Source organism: Drosophila arizonae, chromosome 4, assembly GCF_054131065.1.
Source record: "Drosophila arizonae isolate 15081-1271.41 chromosome 4, UAZ_ARI_1.0, whole genome shotgun sequence".
In the NCBI taxonomy this organism is placed as follows: Eukaryota; Metazoa; Arthropoda; class Insecta; order Diptera; family Drosophilidae; genus Drosophila; species Drosophila arizonae.
The window spans coordinates 9,552,467-9,573,249 of NC_142924.1; the positions used below are offsets into that span (position 1 = coordinate 9,552,467).

A 20,783-nucleotide genomic window follows, 5' to 3' on the forward strand; every position below is an offset into this window, starting at 1 on the left:
ACTAGTAGCTGAGTGGCCGGACAACAGCGTTTGGCGTTTTGGATCCCTGCAAATATGCCGTGTTCGCATGTTATCCCAAATGTTCGGAGTCCCAAATGCACCCGCTGCACATTAGCCGGCCGTGAGAAAGAGAGAGAGGGGAGAGGGAGAGAGAGAGAGATCTGGACGCTGGGCACCGGTCACTGGTCACTGGTCACTGGGAGTTGGGCTTTCTGTACTTTATTTTGCCGAACGAGCAAACATCTTGTCCGACTAGGAAACAAATGGCTTTGCTGGTTTCAACATTCAGCTGCTCCTTTTTTGCATGCCCGTCTTCCTTTTTTTTTTTTTTTTGCTTTTTTGTCCACTTTTTTTCGGTGTTGTTACGGGCTGACTTGGCCGTCCGCACACAGTGCTTCACTAAATCCTTCTATATGCATGTTTACACAGCATCCTATCCCTTCAAGTATTTCAAAAATGTTCCACGATGCACAAATGTTGTTTTACCAAATGCAAAAATACTTTGCTTTAACGTGTTAAGAGAGCACGACTTTCCCGTCGAAATCAACTTTAATGCAAATTAGTTTTTGCTTTTAAATAATATCCATTGAAACGTAACAGAGGAGATCTTGAAGAGGTTCCCCCAGTTGCCAAGTATATAAAATCTTTAGTATAAATATAAACTAATATTATACAATATAAATCATTAATAATGAATGAAATGAAATAATTGAATGAAATAATTTGTTCATTTGAATATATGGAAGAAAACTAAGTAAATAATATAATAATTTGTGTATTACTAGTACGAAGCTTTTGTTAATAAGAAAGTCGAGTAAGTCAATAGAAATAAAGATGGGCTAAGTAAAGTCTACTCTAGTGCATGATTTGTTAGTAAAAGGTAAGCATTTAATTATATATGTGTGTGTACAATGGATTCTATTCAATATTAATAGAATTTCTTGAGTTTTATAAGTAAGTTATATAAATTAATATCCTTAAGACCCAAAATTCTTGGACAGAAGAAAAGACTTTTGTTATATTAATTCTTATTATTCTGATTTGATCAAATAAAGTATCATAATTAAATTTAATTATATGGTCTGATCGTCAAGTAAAGACATACTCCAGCCTGGTCTACAGTCTACAGAATTCGTGCTTAAGTTACATTGAATGCTAAGGAACATCTAATTATCATAAATAATCAGAATATGCTCTTCAAAATGTCTTCTTAACTGACATAAGGTAGCTAGACTCCTTGCAACTTCTGTTGATCAGTTTCGAGCTATATCCCATCGAATTTTTACTTGCCTTGGACATACGAAATAGTTATGAAACTTAAATATAGACTTATCATACAAATGCATAAAATATAATAATATATCATAAAATTCCAAAGACGATTGCATAGCTCACCGTCAAGTCTTGTATAGGTGAAGCACAGCAAGCAACCCATCATAGGCCACTCAGTTACATAATCAGCATTCGTTCCGTGAAACGATCAAGCGAATGAGCCCTAAGCCAAGAAGATAAATAAACAGAGGCAAAACAAAAGCCAAACTGAGGGAAACATGAGCCAAATAAAAAACCCATTTGCACACAAATTTACTCCCAAAATGGCCAAGGAGCGCATCATTCAAGTTGGACTGCTCTTGGACTCTCCACTGGGCACTTGGAGCTGGCCATTGGCAACTGGCATTTGGTAACTGGACACCGGATGCAGATAAATCTTTGGGCTGCCGCCAACAGCAACAGAAAGCAAAACAAGCTGAAAGCTCTGGCAAGACAAGTGCGAGTGCGTTTGCATGCGCACGAGGACCTCAGTCTGAGAGTTAAAGCTCGATCGGAATCATGCGATAAGCAGGCTTCCCAGTCGCCACTCGTCCCTGCCGGCCGCTCTTCGCCTGGTCTCTCCTGCACTACCTCAGCCCCCCTCCGCCAATTCCCCAAATGCCATTTGGGACTCGTTGACAAACTTAATTGCGCCTATTCCTGCATTAATTGTACACACACGCGCGATTGGGCGCACGATTTGCATGGCGTCTGTGGCTGCCTCACTGTGTCCAGCTGCAGCGCCTGCAACTGGTCTGGCTTGAGATTTTTGTTCCATGCTTCATATAGGGCGGTACGTGCTACCCAACTAGCCGGCGGAATGTGTTAATTAAATATTTAAATTATTTCCATCATTAATGGAGGATCGCCAATTGGTGAATATAAAGTATATATACGGTTCGAGTTGGTGTTGCTTCCAGTGCGTCTAGACTACATATTTGTGGCAGCAACACCAACAACAACAACAACAGCAGCAGCAGCTGCAGCCACAGCTACATTGGTTTAAGCCCCCGCCATGTCAGAGTCACAGTCGGAGACGGAGTCCGAGTGCGCTCTGCCTTGTTCGATCTGCGTTTGTATTTGGCTTTTTTTCACTTTTTATTTATTTTTGCTGTTAAGTTTTTTTTTTGCATTTGATGTTGGGGCAGCGTGAAATGAAAAATGGCGACACGCGTCCTTTGGGCAAAAAACCACAAAACAATTTTATTTTATTTCCACACACACAACAGCAGCAGCGGCAGCGGCAGCGGGGACAATAATTTAACGGCCAACGTGTCCTTGCGCCAGGACAATGAATTTAAATAAAATTAATTAAATTTGTTTTTCGATGGGAATTGGAGTCGGCCACGCAAATTGAAAACTGTCGAACGAACATTTCGACCATTGTACAATTGGCCCTTCATCTGCAACGGTTTTTTGTTTGATTCCCCCTCCCCCACTTCAGTCAGAACAGTTGGAATTCCCACCGCAAGGATAACAACGACAACAGAGCCATAAACTTGTACGCTATCAATATACATTCGAGCATAGATAAATTAGAGAACGCTTGCGCCTACAGCCTACATTTCAGATACAAATTAGAACCGCGTGGCCAATAGAGCGCCGGCTATCAGCGCAGCCATTCAAACGCCCATCACACACACACACAGCCGCACACCCTCACACACACACACACACGCACGCATATACAACCGCGAATGTACGCAAAACATAACCATGCCCGAGCAACGTCCTCCATGGTGTAACGTGCGCCGGGGGCAGCTTCTGCTGCGGCCCGCTCTCGAATGAGTTATAGCGCTTGTTGGCGATTTTATTGCCACAGCGCAGCCATAAAATATGGTAAATTATAGCGGTTTGTTGTTTTGGCCATTTTGTAGCCAAATAATGTACCACGTGTGCGTCCGGACCCTGTGGACCTGTTTCGGATACGGATTGCCAGCCCAAAAGACCACTATTCGCTATCCACTAGCCGCCGCCTGCCCAACTGCGGTCGTGTTAAAAACTCTCTGTGTTTTCCTTTTTTTTTTTTTATCTTTTTCTTGTTTTTTATAAAAAAAAACTTACTTTACATATTTAGAGAACTATTTACAAGTGCAAATATGTATGCATGTAAATATGTTATACTATACCATACATCCTATTCAGGTAAATTTTCACCATAAAGCTTAAAGATTGTAGTTGATAGGGTACTTCAAGACAGTTTAACACTTAGACTGAATATGTAAATGCTTGAGAAATTTAGCATAATGATATATTATATGCTATATGAAGAGAAAATTTCATATAGAACATTCTTAGTTATAGATATAGAGTGTATATATAATAACAAAAATGTGATTATTAGCTAAGTTTCAGCTGAGATTTCCTTTAGACTAAGCAGGAATACCTTCAAATATGTTTCTAAGTGAAATATAGTGTAAATAATTTTAAAAAATTTTTAAAAATTTTTTAAAATTAAAAATTTTTTTTTTTAATTTTTATTCCATTTTTATTCCATTACCATGCCTCAGTTGCAACTACTAATGTGATTTCTTTTTGTTTTCATTCCAATATAAATTTCACACAATATGAAAAGTATTTATTTAAATTGTTATATGCTAAGTATATGCCAGCTTATTATATATATAAATAAATTTATTTACATATATAGAATTTACAGCGTTTGGTTCATACTCCACTGTCTGCAACAGACTTTTGGCGACATTAAGGTTCGTTGCATAGCATAAACAAGTCACAATGCTGCAGTCGGGTGTAACTGGCAGCAGAATGCTCATTCAAGAGCAAAAAAATATATATATAGATATTAAATTATGTTAGCAAAGTAAAACTCATTTCAGGACCATGAGAGCTATACTCCATACCAATTAACAATGTCTCAGAACTATAATCCATTTCGAGCACCTATAACACCCTAGACATTTGAATCTGATATTATATGAAATGCTGCCTTTGTCACGCCCCCAATATGAGCACTCCAACAGTTCAGGGTGCGCACAATTGAAAATCTCTGCAACGAATATGCCCGTTTCACATTAGGAACGGACATGGCAAGGGGCGTCAGGTGCTGCAACATTCGCATTGCCCATTATGCCACATGGTTACGGCTGCCTCAACGGTTGAGGCAATTGTGCGGAAAACCCCTAAACATGTTTCGGGTTAATTTAAAATGTGGCCAGGCCCGATTCGCACAAATAAAAGACAAAATTAATGTTGACATTTTCCACTCTGTGTGGATGAAATTGTAAAAGCCAAAACAGACAAAAGCCAATGCAACAGTGGAGCTTATATATGTTTATGTAGGGTTGATTAGGGCATGGTCAGTGCACACATACACACACACGCTCACACACACGCACAGATAGCGACTGCTGCACTCTGCAAAAGAGTGCAATTGAATGCAGATGCTACCATAATTCAGACAGCTAATTTGAAAATTTTTTAATTTATCTAACGATTCGCGCAGGCCCAATCCGAATGGGCTTTAATGGCAGCCAAAAGGGAAGAGTTTGCTTAATTAAATGTAGAATATATGTTGAGAATGTATATCATTTGAATTTACCCTGAGCCTAGCCTATCTCTGACTCTCCCTTAGCCTATCGGCTATCTCGACCTCTTATACTCTCATAGATCGAGCCTAGTCGAATCATTATTCAACTTCTTGGTAAGTGTTTCAAGTGAATTAAATTTGTTTCTGCGCTCTCTTGGAAATGAAATCACAATTTCTATCATTGTCGATAGACTGTTGGGGTTATAGGGCTTAAATTGATTGCCGTGCATTTAGGTGTGGTCGCATTAGCCACATTTCTCAATCCTATCCTATTGAGGAATGAGGAAGAAGCAGAAGGCGAAATAAAAATAGAAAGAGAGAGAGAGAGGGAAAGGGAGAGAAAAAAACACTCAGTCATGTCCAGAATGCGATACACATGTGACGCGTGTCACAAACGCAGAGAAAACCCATAAATCGTCGATGACAAAATGGAATTATCGGCGTTTCAAAAAATATATGTATATATAAATACAAATGAAAAGAAACATATTCGTAGTTACATACCACAATCATAACAATACCTGTATAATCCGCTTTGGCATACCTGATACCTGCACAAAGAGCCGCACGAGCGTTTCCAAAAAAGAGTAGCCAAATATCATTTATAAGTTCTTTCAATACAATGCAGATAATAATCTCTAACAGGTATGGGTTACTTCTTAATGCTCCAATTATCCATGGATATTTCACATGTACTTGAAATCGATGTATGCGTCTCATATTTCCATTCAGGTCAGTTTAATCAACTATTTATGAGTCATACTCTGCTTGACTTGACTTGAGTTGACTTTACTTACCTTCTGAACTATTTATAAATGCATTTAAATATGTAGTTAACTATAGAATAATAAATACATATTTGATAAGGTATAAGCAGACAGACTAATTCTTGAGGATCGAATACATACATTCACATCTACATACTTACAAATATACTGGAATAAATGCTAATATACAGTATAAATACATACTTACCTTCATACAACTATACATACATACATTCATATATCCATATATTCATACATTCATACATTCATAAATGCATACATTCGTCCATTCATACCTTGATACATACTTTCACACATTCATTCATCAGTGTCTAAAAAGCTTCTTTCACAGCTGGACTTGCCCTTAGAATTGAAGACAATATCTCTATTCATTTTGAGAATCGTACATACATACATATGTATGTATGCATGCATATCCAAATATACATATGTTGTCATCAAACTACTTTACAAACTTTAGCAGCAGCTTCTTTAGCATCTATCCACAATCTTTCCCATTAAAAACTTTCATCACTCATGATCTTTATTGTATTTTATTTAATTTTAATTATATATATAGTGCAAGTTTACAAACTTATTTTGTATTTTAATTATTAGAATTATTTTTTAAAAATTGTATTACATTTTCAGACCTACATAGTTATATATTTATGTGTATGTGTATATGTATATGTATTTACATGCTTAAATTTGATGGTTAACTAGGGAAATTAGCTAGCAAGAAGTTAAGAAGTGATGAATGTGTGCATACATACATCATAGCACATACATACATATGTGCTTACATCAATTGTGAATATGCACATGCACATATTTACATAGTAACTGCAAATGATTACAAATACATTTTCATAGTTTGCCCACTCTCGAGTAGTTATCGATTATTCAAGTTGTTTTTATGGATATATCACAGAAAACACTGGCTATCAAGTTTAGCTATTTATTCGCAGCTATCAAAAATTACAATTCGTTCAAATAAATCAACCTAAGCACTCTTTTATCCATATTACAACTTACTTAGTTTCATAGTGTTTCCGATATTTTTTTCGCAATTCTAGCTTAAATAGTTCTAGGTTCTCTCTTCAAGATTTTATCGCACTTATACATAAAGGTAGTAATTAAATAACTGTATAAACAACTTTGCACACAGAGCGAGAGAAAGACAGAGTGAGAAGTGTGAGAGAGCGAGAGTTCAGAAATGATGTCTGAATGAGCTGAGAAATGTTCCAAGTCGTCTTGGAGAGCTGTGTACTGTCATCATGTTCGAGTCATTAAACCCAAGCCGAGGGAGGGGAGTGTGTGTGTGTGCGTGTGTGGAGGGACTGAATGAGTGACTCAAACAAATCCCACTGCATGACAAACGGCTGTGTGTCGTCTGGGTAGTCTGTCTGCTTAAATTGATGAGTGTGAATATGCTAATTAAAGTTATAAAGTGAAATAATTTACGATATGGTAGGAAATAAAGTTTTTATTGCCATGCTTAAGCTACATTTATTGCAAAATAATTAGTGTGGTATCGTTATCGTTATCGCTATCACCATCGCTTAACGATTGCCGGCGATATTTGTTTGCACTTGTCCACTTGGGCCTGGTTACGAAAATATTTGGTATCGGCATCTACTAAGGCCAACTCCCCCGTCCGTCTCATCCAGAGCCTTGTCCCATTAGGAGTTGGATCGACTGCTCGTCAGGTAGCTACTGCTACTGTTGTAGATGTTGTTATTGTAAAGCATTGAACCCATGGATGCTATTGGTACCGGGCCGGGTCCGGAATGCAGCGTAGAGCTGCTGTTGCTGTTGTTGCTGCTGCTGCTGCTGCTGGTGTTGTTGTTGTTGTTGTTGCTGCTGGAGTTGTTGTTGCTGAGAGAGATCAGCTTCATATTTGGCGGCGTCTGCGGCGGCGTATCGGGCTGTATCTCGGAAAACCCCACCCTCTGCTGCTGGGAATGGGGCAGGTAGGGCGCCTGGCTCGAGCTGGAATGCACCTGGAGCTGGGAGAGGTCGCGATGCATATTGATAGGCGTCTTGGTATGCATGCCCATGGCCTCGGTGTACACCGTAGGTATCCGCGAATATGGCGATGCGGCGGCGTAGCTGCTCATCATACTCAGCGGCGAACCGAGCTCGACTTGCGGCCCCATCAACGTCAGCGACTGCTCCGGATGCAGCTGGGTCGTCGGCGAATCTGGCACCAGGCCCGACTGAGACTGTGCCTGCTGCTGCTGTTGCTGCTGCTGCTGCTGCTGCTGCTGTGGATAGAAGTTCTGGCCGAGATATGCCGTAGGCGGTGGTGTCTTGCAGGCGACTGTGTCGGCCACACTCCAGATTTTGGGCTTGCTCGCCGGCACCGGTATGCCACAGTCTCTGCTCAGCTGGTTTTTTTGAAGGGCGTATTCACTGCCAGCTCCAACTCCCTCCTGGCCATGGCCATGGCCGTAGCCAGGATTGTAGTAAGCAGCTGCCGTCTGCTGTTGCTGCTGCTGATGCTGTTGTTGTTGCTCCTGCTGCTGTTGCTGCTGCTGTTGCTGCTGCTGCTGCTGATGCTGCTGGTGTGCATGGGCGTGGGCGTGGGCGTGGGCATGTGCGTAGGGATTGTAGGAGTGCGCCGGATGGCTATTGAAATTGGGTGCACCATACGGCGGCAGGCCACGGATGGCCAGCAAGTTTTGCGGCTCACGCTCCAGCTTCTCCTCGATGTCCAGATCCTTGTCCGACTTGGCCAGCTCGGACTTGATACGCTGATTGCCGGGATCTGGAGATTAAAGTTGAGTTGGCACAACGGAGACAAAAATTAAATTAAATTAATTTCCAAGTCAAGAGCGGAAGTAGAAAACTTCTAAGAAGACTACAAACTTGCCACTTGGCATTTGCCACTTGCCACTTGCCATGCCAACAGCTGGCAACTGGCACTGGCTCTGGCTCTGGCTCTGGCTCTGGCAACTGGGCGTTTGGCAGTCCTTGGCAGGCGCGGGCAAAAACCCTTGAAATTGTTGGTGGGCGTTGATGCGTGCAACCCTCGCGTGGAGTAGAGTCACAGAAAGCTTTCAGCAACAAAATGCTCCGGCTTCCGCCAACTCCGTCCGTGCTCCGTCCGCCAAGTCAGTCGCCAAGTCGAGCAAGGCCGCCTTCCATGCATGTGCCGAGCCAAGTGCGGGCGCAAGGCCACTTTGCCAACAATGTGCTGTCAACTTCCGGGGAGGATGTCGCCTAAGCAGTCAGACAAATAAACGGACGGACGGACGGACGGGCGATAGAGGAAGAAGACAAAGATTGCATAACATTCGTTTCGCCACATAAATTGTACTTAAAAGGCCGCTGCCACAAATCTGTAGTTTGGGGAATGGGAGTGGGGGCTGTGGGGCCAAATGGCATGAAGGGTCAGAAAGCGACAGCCATTCAAATCGATAGAAACAGCCAGGAGGCGGAGGGCATTCGAAAAACAATACAAATACGACCTTAAAATGATATAAGCCCCCGCGCATTCTATGGATATAAAAAAAACATTCGGATTTATCCACTTGCCTGGGTCAATGACATCTGGGGAAGGGGAGGACAAAGGGGCGGGCACAAATTAAGTGACAGCTTACCAAATGTGTCGCTGGCTTGCAGCTTGGTGCCCTCGCCGGGCTCCTTCTCCTTCTCCTCATCCGAGAGCAGTCCGTCGTCATCGTCCTCGGTCTTGTTTTTCGGTTCCCACGTCATTTTATTCTCCTTTTTCAGACGGCGTCGCGCATTCGCGAACCATGTTGAGACCTGGGTTAGCGTCATCTTCGTGATGATGGCCAGCATAATTTTCTCGCCCTTGGTCGGATATGGATTCTTCTTATGTTCGCTGAGCCACGCCTTCAGCGTCGCCGTCGATTCACGCGTGGCATTCTTGCGGCGCGAGGCGAGATCATAGTTGGGCCCATAGCTGCAAGGCAAACAGTTCTCATTATAGATTACAGCCACATAGTGCGCCGATATTACAAACACTGAGCAAACAGAAAGCTAAACAACGCCCCGATATGAAGCAAACAGTCAAGTGCTTGGCTCTTCCGGTCAATCAGGCGCAGTTCAGACCGCGCTCTTATCAGCGCCCCAGGCAATTAACAGTGTTGGCTTGGCTCGGCTTGCCTTGGCCACACCCTTCGCCAGTCAAACAATCACATTCAAGCCCATCAAGCCTTTAAAGCACAACTCAAATGCAAATACAAAGTCCACGCCGCGCACGATGGGACGGAGCAATTAAAAGGTGTTTAAAAACCGTATAATACGATCTTTAACTTTGACGCCTCACTCGGAAGCTGTTACGGAAACTTCCATAAATAAGTAAGTCAACAAGAATCCGACTTTAAATTATTATTTTATGTGTGTGTATTTTTAGAGAACACAGCTTGGGGAATTTGGGAGATATTCATTTGGTTTCAGGAATGCGAATTGAGAGTTAAAGATTGTCTTAGGTATTTAAAATCCTAACACTCTTTAAAAAAATCTTAAGTCTATTAAATCAATCAATCCTAATTAAATCTTCTCCCATCTCGCTTTACCTCCCATAATAATACCATTTAAATATTACTTCAATAGAATTATTTAAATTTATTCCATTAATTTTAATAACCTAACAAAATTTCCTTAAACTCTTTAATACTCCCATGCATAACTCTGTGGCTGATCTGCCTTTAAAATTCAATATTTTTTTAGCACTTTGTTCAAATTTTGTTTCTTCGATCCGAGTACGTGTTGCACTTTCGATTCACAGAATTGTGCGCCGTGAAAAAAAAAATGAAATGAGAATGAGAATGAGAAAACCGCGAGAGGGGAAACGCTGTGGGAATTTTAATCTGTGCATTTGTAACTTCCTCCCGCCCAGCTCGCCGTACAATCAACAGAGCGTCCCTTCCAGCCATAAACTTATTGAGTTTACTATATATTTTTTAAAAGCTTCGCGGCTTCGGCTTCGGCTTTGGGCTAGGGCAGGGTCGCATAGCTACAAGCACGATATCCCGGCAGATTGTCTACGCGCGTTGCCGCACAATTTAAGTCCGGACCTGGGCCACTTGCCACACGTCTCATGCCCCCTGCCCCCTGCCACATGCCATTTGCCACTTGGCACTTGCCAGTGGCTCAAACCTTTTGGTGGTGATAAAAACTCAGCAGACGGCACACGAAAACTTTTGGTCGCCGGGCCATGAAAACATTTTAAACTCGCTTAACTTTCTTGGCTGTTTGTATTTGTTTAGTGTATCGGTGAAACGCAGATTAGAGACTCACCCGTAAGCGGCCAGAGTGGGATCGTAGGAGTAATAGCCACTAGTTGATTGCAGGCCAGCTGAGGTCCAGGCGTTCATATCGGTGCCGGTGCTGGTATCCTTCATGCCGTAGGGATTACTCTGAAAGTGAAGCAATTTACGCACACTCAAATAGTTAATCAGTCGTTGAAGAGCCTCAATGAGTCGGCTAAGCCGATAAAATGCTTGTAAGCTTCCAGCAATTGCCTACTGGAGTAGCCACAGCGACAGTTGAACAGACAGGCAGACAGACGGACGAGTGGACAGTTGGACAGTTGGACAGATCAAGAGATCGTGATGGCCTCCAGCACAACTGTTGATGGCCAAGCACAGTTGAAAACCGGATGGCAAATCGTTGCGAGGCGCTCGCAACCTGTCGTCGGCTTACTTTCTGCGTGGACTTATGCCCGCTGCACAAATCCAATTAGCCACATAATATAATCAACGGCATCAAGATCACTGAGTGAGAGAGAGAGAGAGAGAGAGAGAGGGAGACAGCACTTACCAGAGGCGAATAGAAGGCCGAGTTGTCCACACCGATGCTGGGGTAGGGGTTCTGCTCGTTAGAGGGATACGGGCCGCCATAAACTCCTACGCCAGCCGAGGGCAATGCCATGCGCGAGTAGCCGCCGAGCGTCAAACGCGCCGAATCGTACTGGCACGAGCAGACTGTCTGGCCCGAGACGGGATCCGTGATGATCGGTCGTCCGTTTTCGCAGCAGGACATGCTGTGCGCTGCACGGACGTGAACATCTAGGGCACTGCCAACGACTCCGACGCCGACGCCGCTGCCGCCGCCGCCGCTGACAGCTGGGTCTGTTTCTGTAGCGCCGGTTACATCGCTGCCGACTGCATCTGCATCCGTCGGCGACGTGGCTGTGGCTGCAGTCGGGCCCGCATTGTTAGACGACTGAGAAATTGCACCTGGACTCACTGGGCCGGTGATGCCTGTGGTAGTCGAGCCGCCCGAGGGACTGAGGGAGGCCTCGTTTGTGCCGGACAGCGGCGAGGGCACCGAGCCCCCACCATGTCCGCTCTGGCTGTCGCCAGTGGTTGCCGCCGCACCACCGAGTAACTAAAAGCAAAAAGAAAACACGCTAAATTTATTTCATCGAAAAAAAAACTATATATATATATAAATATAAAGGCAAAAAAGGTTTTGCAATGGGACGATTCTTAAAACAGGTGATGCGATCAAGGACGACATTCGGACAAGGGATAGGGACAGCGGCAGGAGAAGGGCATGTTAGGCAGAGTGCCGAACCCGAGACAGAGACGGAGACCGAGCCCGAGCCCAGGTCCGAGCCCGAACTCGAGCTCAGGTCGAAATCAAGAAAACAGATTAAGACGATAACTCCAAATGTCAAAATATTTTATTGGCTTGGCGCATTTTGCGATCCGTTCCATCTATTTTCACTTCATTAATTTTCAATTTATCACAGTCAGATTTCAGATACTGTTTTGGGGCTGTCTTTGCTCTCGTACTCAGATGGACTCGGATGCTCAGATGCTCCGATGCTCCGATGCTCAAAGCCTCGGCACGGGCAACTCTTTGAAGAGGGTACATCCGAAGTATCAGCGGACCGATCGACCCGCTCGATTGAGTGTGGGCATTGCGCAGCCAGAAAGGCAAAGAAATTGAATGAGGCACTCAGGTATGCGCTTGCACGATAACCGCAACGAATCGCCGACTTCGATTTGAGAGACTGTCCAGAGAGACTGTAAGACCCTCACCACTCAAAACAAACAGCAAAAGCCAGAGCCAGAGCAACAACAAGGCAAGGCAAGTGCTAGGCTGCTCTGTACCCATGCTGAGCAGGAGAGGGAGAGGGAGAGGGAGAGGAAAAGGCTGCCCTGTAAAGATCAATGAGCGTAAAATAATTTATTTCTTCAGGCGCTTGACGCCTGCCTGCCTGCCTGCCTGCCTGGCCTAACCATATAAGATAATCCAGTTCATCCGAATTCCCTCCTCTCAACTGTCAATATTCTAATTACGTTATGAATGGCCTATCCAAACTCTCTCTCTCACACAGAGGTGAGGAAACTGAGGTCGTATTCCATATACTGAATTTTTGATTAACCTATTACCCAAAAAAAAAAATAAGTTAAAGAACAGTTATTACTGTTGCCACTTGTTGCTACCGTTGCCCAATTGGGGCGTCGTCCTCTCACTCGTTGGGCTACTGTAGTCAAATTTATGCTTTAAATAATAATAATGGTAATTCAGGGCTTAAACAAGCTGATTTCCAACACCTCCTGCCGGGCTATCTAATCGCAAGGCAATTTCGTGCGGACACACCGCGTCCAGCTCCAACTGCTGTCCCGGACTTGAAATTATTGCATAATGAAGGCGTTTTCATGAATGAAATCTAATGAATTCTGAATGAATGACCAGTTGGCCCGATGGCCGATGGCCAACTGTAACGACGTCGACGGCGACGCAGGCAGCAGGCAGCAGGCAACGAATCCAAAAAACCACAACAAGTGGCTGGACTGCCCTCCTCATTGTCCTCCTCCTGTTCCTGCTGACTCTCTCACTCTATCGGAGTGTGGCCCTCTCTTTCGCTCAGTCAACAGCTAATGTACAAAACGCTGCGCGCGCTCATTTCTTATTATTTTTTATTTTTATATGCGATTCGAACATCAATTTCAGTTTTTGTGGTCGTCCATAAAAAACACATATCAGCGACGACAACGACACTGAGGACCAGGACCCGAGACCCGAGACCCGAGACCCGAGAATGGCCAACTGGCCCGCCGTCCGTCTCTCTATCTGCCTGTCTGTCTGTCCGGGCGAGCGCGGTCCGGCGAGGCAGCCACCGGCCAGCGCTTATTATCGGCACGCAAGTCAGTTTATTTTTAATGATTCTCACTCACCCACTCTGGGATGCATTGTGGAGGACTGGACGAGGACGAGGAGGCGCAGTAAGCTCGGGGAGCCGACTTTATCGTGAGCTCAACGAACAGACAGACACCAACACACACACACACAGGCACACACAAACACTCAGAGAGGATTGGATGGTCCCGCGGGGACTGGATTGGCTTAAAGACGGCTTTAGTTACCACAATGCGGAAATGTTGCAAATGTTGCCAAGTGTTGGCAACTATTAAATATTGCTTTATAGTGCGCTGTTTTATGACTTGAATATTACGATAAACGGTGTGAACTGCATGTCCGCTTTTGAAGTCTGCCATGTCGAGGGAAGGATATGCACACATACACAGCAACACAAACACACGCACACACACACTCACTCACACAGATGTCGCATTAAGACTGGAAGCATTTCAAATAAATTACTACGCTGCTGCATAGAAGTGCTAAAAACACACTTTGTAAAGTTAATCAAAGCTTTGATTAAGCTAATTAAATGGAATAGTAAAAACTTGATTGAATTGAGTTTTTTAATGCTGAATTCAAATACTCTATTGGCGTAAATTATAGGCTTTAAAATGAAAAATAGTAACGATAATGATAATAGCAACGGCAATGAAGATAATAGAATAATATTGAATGAGAGTAATGGGAATAATATTGAATCTGGTAATGTCAACGGAAATCATAATGACAATGATAATGATAATGAATTTACCAATGTCAATGATAATGGTAATGAATTTACCAATGACAATGACAATGATAATGAATATGACAATGACATAATGATGATAATAATATGATATTGATAATGCTAATAATAATCCTATTAATAATATAATAATATAATAATAATATTATATATAAAATCATAAATAGGGAGGTAGTTCAATAAATAAATAAATATTACACGTCATTATAGATCAGAGACGGAACTATAAATCCATGAGCACACCATGTGTCTAATATTTGTCTGCCTTCCTTCCTTCATTAGAGCGGCAATAGCTGGAATAGCTCAATGTGAGCCGCTCAATGGCAGCGTGGCGTAGGCGGCGTAATAGCTGAACGGTTGCATGAAGCAAGTTCAAAGAATCGAATGCCACGCAGCCAGCGTAGCTTGCAACAGTCGAATTGCAAAAACTTTTTAAGTAGGCAAATCGAAAAACCAGCAACAGCAACAACAACAACAACAACAACAACAGCAACAACAAAACTTAAAGTGAAAAAGTGAAAAGCATCAATTGTAATTGCTTGAGCGAGCGGGTTCTACTTATTGAGTTGCCTTTGAAGTGCAGACAGCAATAACAACGACAACAACAACAACAACACAACAACAACAGCAACATGAACAACAATAACGATGAGTGCCCCACCTTGTGGCACACATGCCCCGACCACCCTGCACTGGGGAAACTGCTGCCGTCACTTTATGGTTATTAATTTTATGATTTATGTTAAAGCTCACGAAAACGCCTGGGCCAACCCGCTAGCCGACTGGCTGGCTGTTGGTCGGTCCAGACCCAACTTTTTTGCCAATTTCAATTCCAATTGCCAATTGCTCAGTGCGTGCAACAAAGGAGGCAGCAACGGCAGCAGCAGCAGCAGCTGTATGCGTGTGTTGTGAATTGTTGTGGCTGCTGCTGTTTCGCTCTTGTTGCTGCTACCGCTGGAGATGCGTTTATGGATTTTTGTTTTTGCACTACCAAACAACTGCAACAACAGCAGCCTGAGCGGCAACAACAACAGCAGCAGCAGCTTCGTCTCTAAACAAAGAGTCTGCTGCAAAAAGTGATAGCTGCTCCGCAATAGGCTGCGCCTGACGCCAGTCTACTTGCCAGTGCACCACGGCAACGGCGCCGACAACAGCAACAACAACAACAACAACAATGACAAACAATAAGCGAAATTAAAAGGAGCAGAAGCTGGCGCAGCAGCTCTGAGCAGCTCGCAGGCTTTGCCAGCATTGAGTTTCGGTTTTTGGTTTTGGTTTTTCGGTTCTGGGCGCTCTGCAGACACAGACTCGAAGCACTGGCAACGGCAACGGCAGCGGCAGTGCGTCGTGGCATTTGGCATATTCTCACATTCATCCAGTCAGCCAGCCAGCCCTTGCCCATGCCCATGCCCAAACCCAAGTCCGTTCCCATTCCTTGCCAATGCCAATACCAATCCGAATGCCCATGGCTCTGATGCGTGTTTTTGCTAATGCGAATAAGTTGTTGTTGCTGTTGTTGTTGCTGCTGCTGCTGTTGCGCTCCTTTTATTGAATTAACTTCAGTTTGCAGTAGTTGTTGCTTCACGTCGTCGCAGCAGCAACAACAACAGCAACAGCAGCAGCAGCAGCAGCAGGAGCAGGAGCAGCTCCTGCCATTGGAGCCAACTCTTTGTTTTCAGCGTGCCAGTGGCTTTCAATGTTTGCATTAAAAATTCATAAATCAATTATGGAATGCACACTGCAAAATATTAGTTTTTTCTCGCATCTCGGATCTGGGATCGGGCCCTGAGTCCGTTTCAGGACCTAACTATGGCTGTGCAGCCTGGGAATTTCAGTTATTCTGCCATGAAATGCGTGAACTGCGGCTCCTTCGCATGAAGGAAGTTGACAATTCTGTTCATGCACACAGACTCTTGATTAAATTCACACACACGCACACATGAGTATGTATATATACACGAGTGTGTATCTGTGTGTGTGTGTGTTTACATCATATATTGAATTCGTCAGCGATTTTCATGTCATATTTGGGATGCCGAATTGGCGTTGAAATTAAAATTAAATTAATTTAATGAATACGAGTCTTTTTTTTCAATATATATATAAATATATTATATGTTTGTATGTGTGTTCACATACAAGTACATATGTGTCTGTGTAGCTGTGCTTGCCCTGCGATATAGGTTTTGAGTTCCAGGTCAGTTATTTTTATGCATGTAGTAATTGCCTAGCATTCGTATATGGATATATGTGATATATATGTGTATATATAGGTTATAAGAGAGCTTCTTAATATTTTATGAAGTGGATTATAGTATATACACAAAATTTGTGAACATGTGAATATGAGAAAAGCTGTAGGTGGAGCTACAAACTGCCTATATTGAGATCAAATCTGTTCTCCTTTTCTACATCAACTTTTTTTATATGGTCACAAATAAAAATGTTTATTTATGGATAGGGAGGAACATTCCGATTTAATTATGATGTTCATATAGTGTTCTTTAATTATACAATATAAACTTCTGTTCAATCTGTCATAAAAGAGTCTATCGAAAAACTATTTACATATTGTAGTCAATGTTTAATCGCTGTGTATAAACCGTTTACTCTGCATCGTATGACTGATTCATTTGAATAGAAAAAGAGAGTGAGAACGAGAGAGAATCTCATATAAACCAATTACCAACATTATTAACAAGTTAAGAACCTAAAAACCTAAGCTACGTTTCACAATAAATACCACTCATGAAACCCACCAAGAAACCGCATTTAATCTGAAGACTCGACTAGAGTAGAGAGAGAGAGAGAGAGAGAGAGGCAGCAGACCGACGTTGACTCACATTAGTAGACCGCAGTTTGCACACATCCGCAGACATAATTACAGTCGATAATCTGAGCATACATTATTTTAATTAAAGCCCATTTGCCAGGTTTTGCATATTATAATAAACGGCGCTCTATGCGATTCTCATACACATAAATTAAGCACTGCAGCAAGGGCAAGAAGTACACACATATATGCGTGTATATGTATATGTATATACTTGCAGCAATATGAGTGTAGCATATTTACGGCACTCACTGTAAAGCCAATATCATGTCCTGCCTTCGGTCTTGGTCTCTCGCACCGAAACCTCAGCTAACTAATTTGAATTACTGAACTTCACATTACTCTACCTCCAGCTCCTGCCCAGCTCCTGCCCAGCTACCCAGCTGCCCAGCTCGGAGCTGTAATTATGGTCCGGAGGCAGGGCTGCAACGGCTGCACAATGTCCTAAATTGTGCAACATTTGCTTGCGGCCGTCTATTAACGGTGCAGCAAAGTCCAGAAGCTGGACATACTCGTATTCCTTGAATATTCATGCCAGCCACTGCCACAGCCGCTGCTATTGCCACTGCCACTGCCTGTGGCCAGGGCGCAAAAATTTAAATTTATGTTTATTTCAAACACAGCCGACGACGTCAAAGGCGTTTAGGAATGTTTATGTATGTATTATATACATATATAAACATATTTTATAAAAGTATGTGCGACTGAATGTATCTAAAGTATATGTGCATATATATGTTTACATATATATAAATTATTATACGTCAATTATAGTGATATATCTATTTAAGTGCTCTATTATATTTTTCACATTATTTTATTAATAATATTTATTATTTAATTTTAAAAAAGTCTGCCATTATAGTTTAGTAATATTCTATTAAATTCTGAATGCATTTCTTTGCATATCACAAAAATAAATAATCTTGGAAACTTTTTTGAATTGATAGATGATTAATCATACTATATTGTTGTTTTAGAGCAATACTGGGCAATAAAAATATTTTAATAAATCTTATCATCTTTTATTTTCTACTCATTCAAGTCTCAAGCTTTCATTTTTCTAATTGGAAGTTTTTAGATTTATTGCCATGTCACATAAAGTGTGAATAAAGATTTGAAAAATTACCGAATTAAAGAAATTGATTTATATATATAAAAAATTGTTATTTTTCTTAAATTTTTTACGCAATTGTGTAAAAGCATTTCAAAACTTGTTAATAGTCATCTTATTAGATCATCTAATATAAGAACAATCTTATGGTGTGAGAGTGTATACTTTATGAACATATATTTAAAATTTCTAGTTTATTTTGAAAATTTAAGTTCCTTGCACAAATATAAATATAAATATAAATTTCATTAGTTAAGACAACCTATTTATCATATCTAATAAAAGTCAGCCATTTTGGCGCTGATCAAATCTAAATTTATTGAGAACTATTTATTTTATTGCAAAATTCTTTTAGCAAATATTAAATATCTATTAAATATTAAATATCTAGTACAATTTTAATTGTGGATAATAAAAAAAACAAAAAAAAAAAATAAATAAATAAATAAATGTGTCATTCTATATCTTATCAAAATGCTAAAATTAAATCTATAATATAATATATTATAAATACATTTGCAATTTTATTTTATATATTAAATGCAATATATTCATTATTCATAAAATGCTTATCTATAATATATTACTATTGTATCTTAAAACGGGAAATCGCATACCCAAAACTCTCAACTAAATCAAAAACTATAACGAATCAGCTAATCTTATCGCTGTTATTTTGATAAATAGCCAACATATGCAAATGTCGCATATTCATCATAAGCAAATACCCTACTCTCTCTCCCCCTCCCACCGTTGCTATCTAAATTCTCACTCAAGTTCGTTTGGTATTTGCTTTTCGCTTACCTGATTTGCCGACGGGTAACCATATCCAAACTGCGCATATGCAGCCATTGTCGCGTTCGTCTTTGTCGCAGAACTGCTAACGGGAACTGGCTACGGCTACGGCAACGACTACGGCAACGGCAACGGCAGGCCGCGAGTACGAGTGCTCACTGTGGGGGGTGCCGGCGCGCTGCAAGGATGCTGAGGAAGCTGGAGCAGGCGGATGCTGGGCGAGCACTTGCCAAGGGGTTGGGTAGTGGGTGTTGGGTGGAGCTGAAGATGGATGCGGACGCGGATGTGGATATGGAGCTGGAGATGGTTTGATGTTGGTGGTGCTGGTCGTGGTGGTGGCGTGCGTGCTTGGCGCGAGCGCGGCTAAGCACTCTGGGCGCTTTTGTTGTTTGTTGGTTTGTTGGCTATTGTCGCTGTTGTTGTTGTTGTTGTTGTTGGTGCTGTGTTGTTGGCCTTGTTGAAAATTGATAAAACAAATTGTCGATGTCGAGCAGTTCTGTTAATGTCGCCGGAGCCGGAAAATGTTTTGTTTGTTTTGTTGTGACTTTGCGTTTTATTCTTTTACTTTTGTATGGTTTTTGCTGCTGTTGTTTGTTGTTGTTTTTTATTGACTTTGGCTCTCTGCAGCTGTTGCGGACAACCGACAAATCGTCCTCTGATGCTGGACACTATTTATTCACGTATTTGTCACGAGTTCCCGAACCTCACTTCAACACGGACTGCACATGGACCGACCCAAAGGTCGCGCTAGTTAGTCACAATAACATGTGTTGCTGTTTACTAGATGTTTCTTGTTGCTGTTGCTGTTACGGTTACAGTTGCTTTAGGTGATCGGCGGCACTGTTATTGGTTGCTCTTAATTTGTATTTGCTTAGTTAGTATATTTTTCGTATATTTATGGACACGTCGAGGCTTCACGCATTACGTCTATTGCACAAACACATGGAGAATATTTTTATTTACGGCAATTGCAGCGATCGACGGCTGAAACGAGTTCCACAACCTGTCAGTGGCCTCTCTCTCTCTGTGAACGAACGGGCTTGAAGTCCGTCGACAAGGCACCGCTGGGATGTGCGCCTATGCCTATTCGCGTTTAAACACAAACTGGTCTGCCCGATGTCAGAGACAGCCCGGCCAAGGGGCACACAAGGCCGACGCGCTGTCGACGACGGCGTGAGCGAGAGAGAGCGAGAGCGCTAGATGGCGTCTGTAGTTGGGGGAGCGAGCACATTAATGTTCTGGTTAGCTGTCGTTCCAACCAGAGAGCGCAGCGCATATGCCGTCTCTTTTGACAAGACACTGCGGAGCAGAGGCGCAAGCGAGACAGCGCTATGTGTGCTCGTTGTGCTCTGTGTGTGTGTGTTGCTAACGACAACGCCCACCTCCGACTGGAATGAAAGGCAGCTGCACTCGTCTTCGCAACGCAAGCTTATTCCAGTGCTTGCGCTTCCCCTCTTCGTTTTTTGTGTTCTCTTTTCTGTTTTGTTTTGTGTGTAACGTTGGAAATATTTTTATGGCGGACTGCGATCGAA

General features: G+C 42.4%; 1 protein-coding gene across 1 annotated transcript; it reads right to left on the bottom strand.

Annotated features, from left to right (window-relative positions):
- Positions 1-7,094: 7,094 nt before the first annotated feature.
- On the bottom strand, positions 7,095-20,372 carry caup (caupolican). The gene is made up of 5 exons (XM_018008644.2): positions 19,261-20,372; positions 11,422-11,991; positions 10,900-11,018; positions 9,234-9,559; positions 7,095-8,398 (listed from the first exon to the last, which is right to left on the bottom strand). The coding sequence occupies exons 1-5, from the start codon at positions 19,306-19,308 to the stop codon at positions 7,311-7,313; spliced, it is 2,151 nt and encodes a 716-aa protein (XP_017864133.1). The 5' UTR covers positions 19,309-20,372; the 3' UTR covers positions 7,095-7,310.
- Positions 20,373-20,783: the final 411 nt, after the last annotated feature.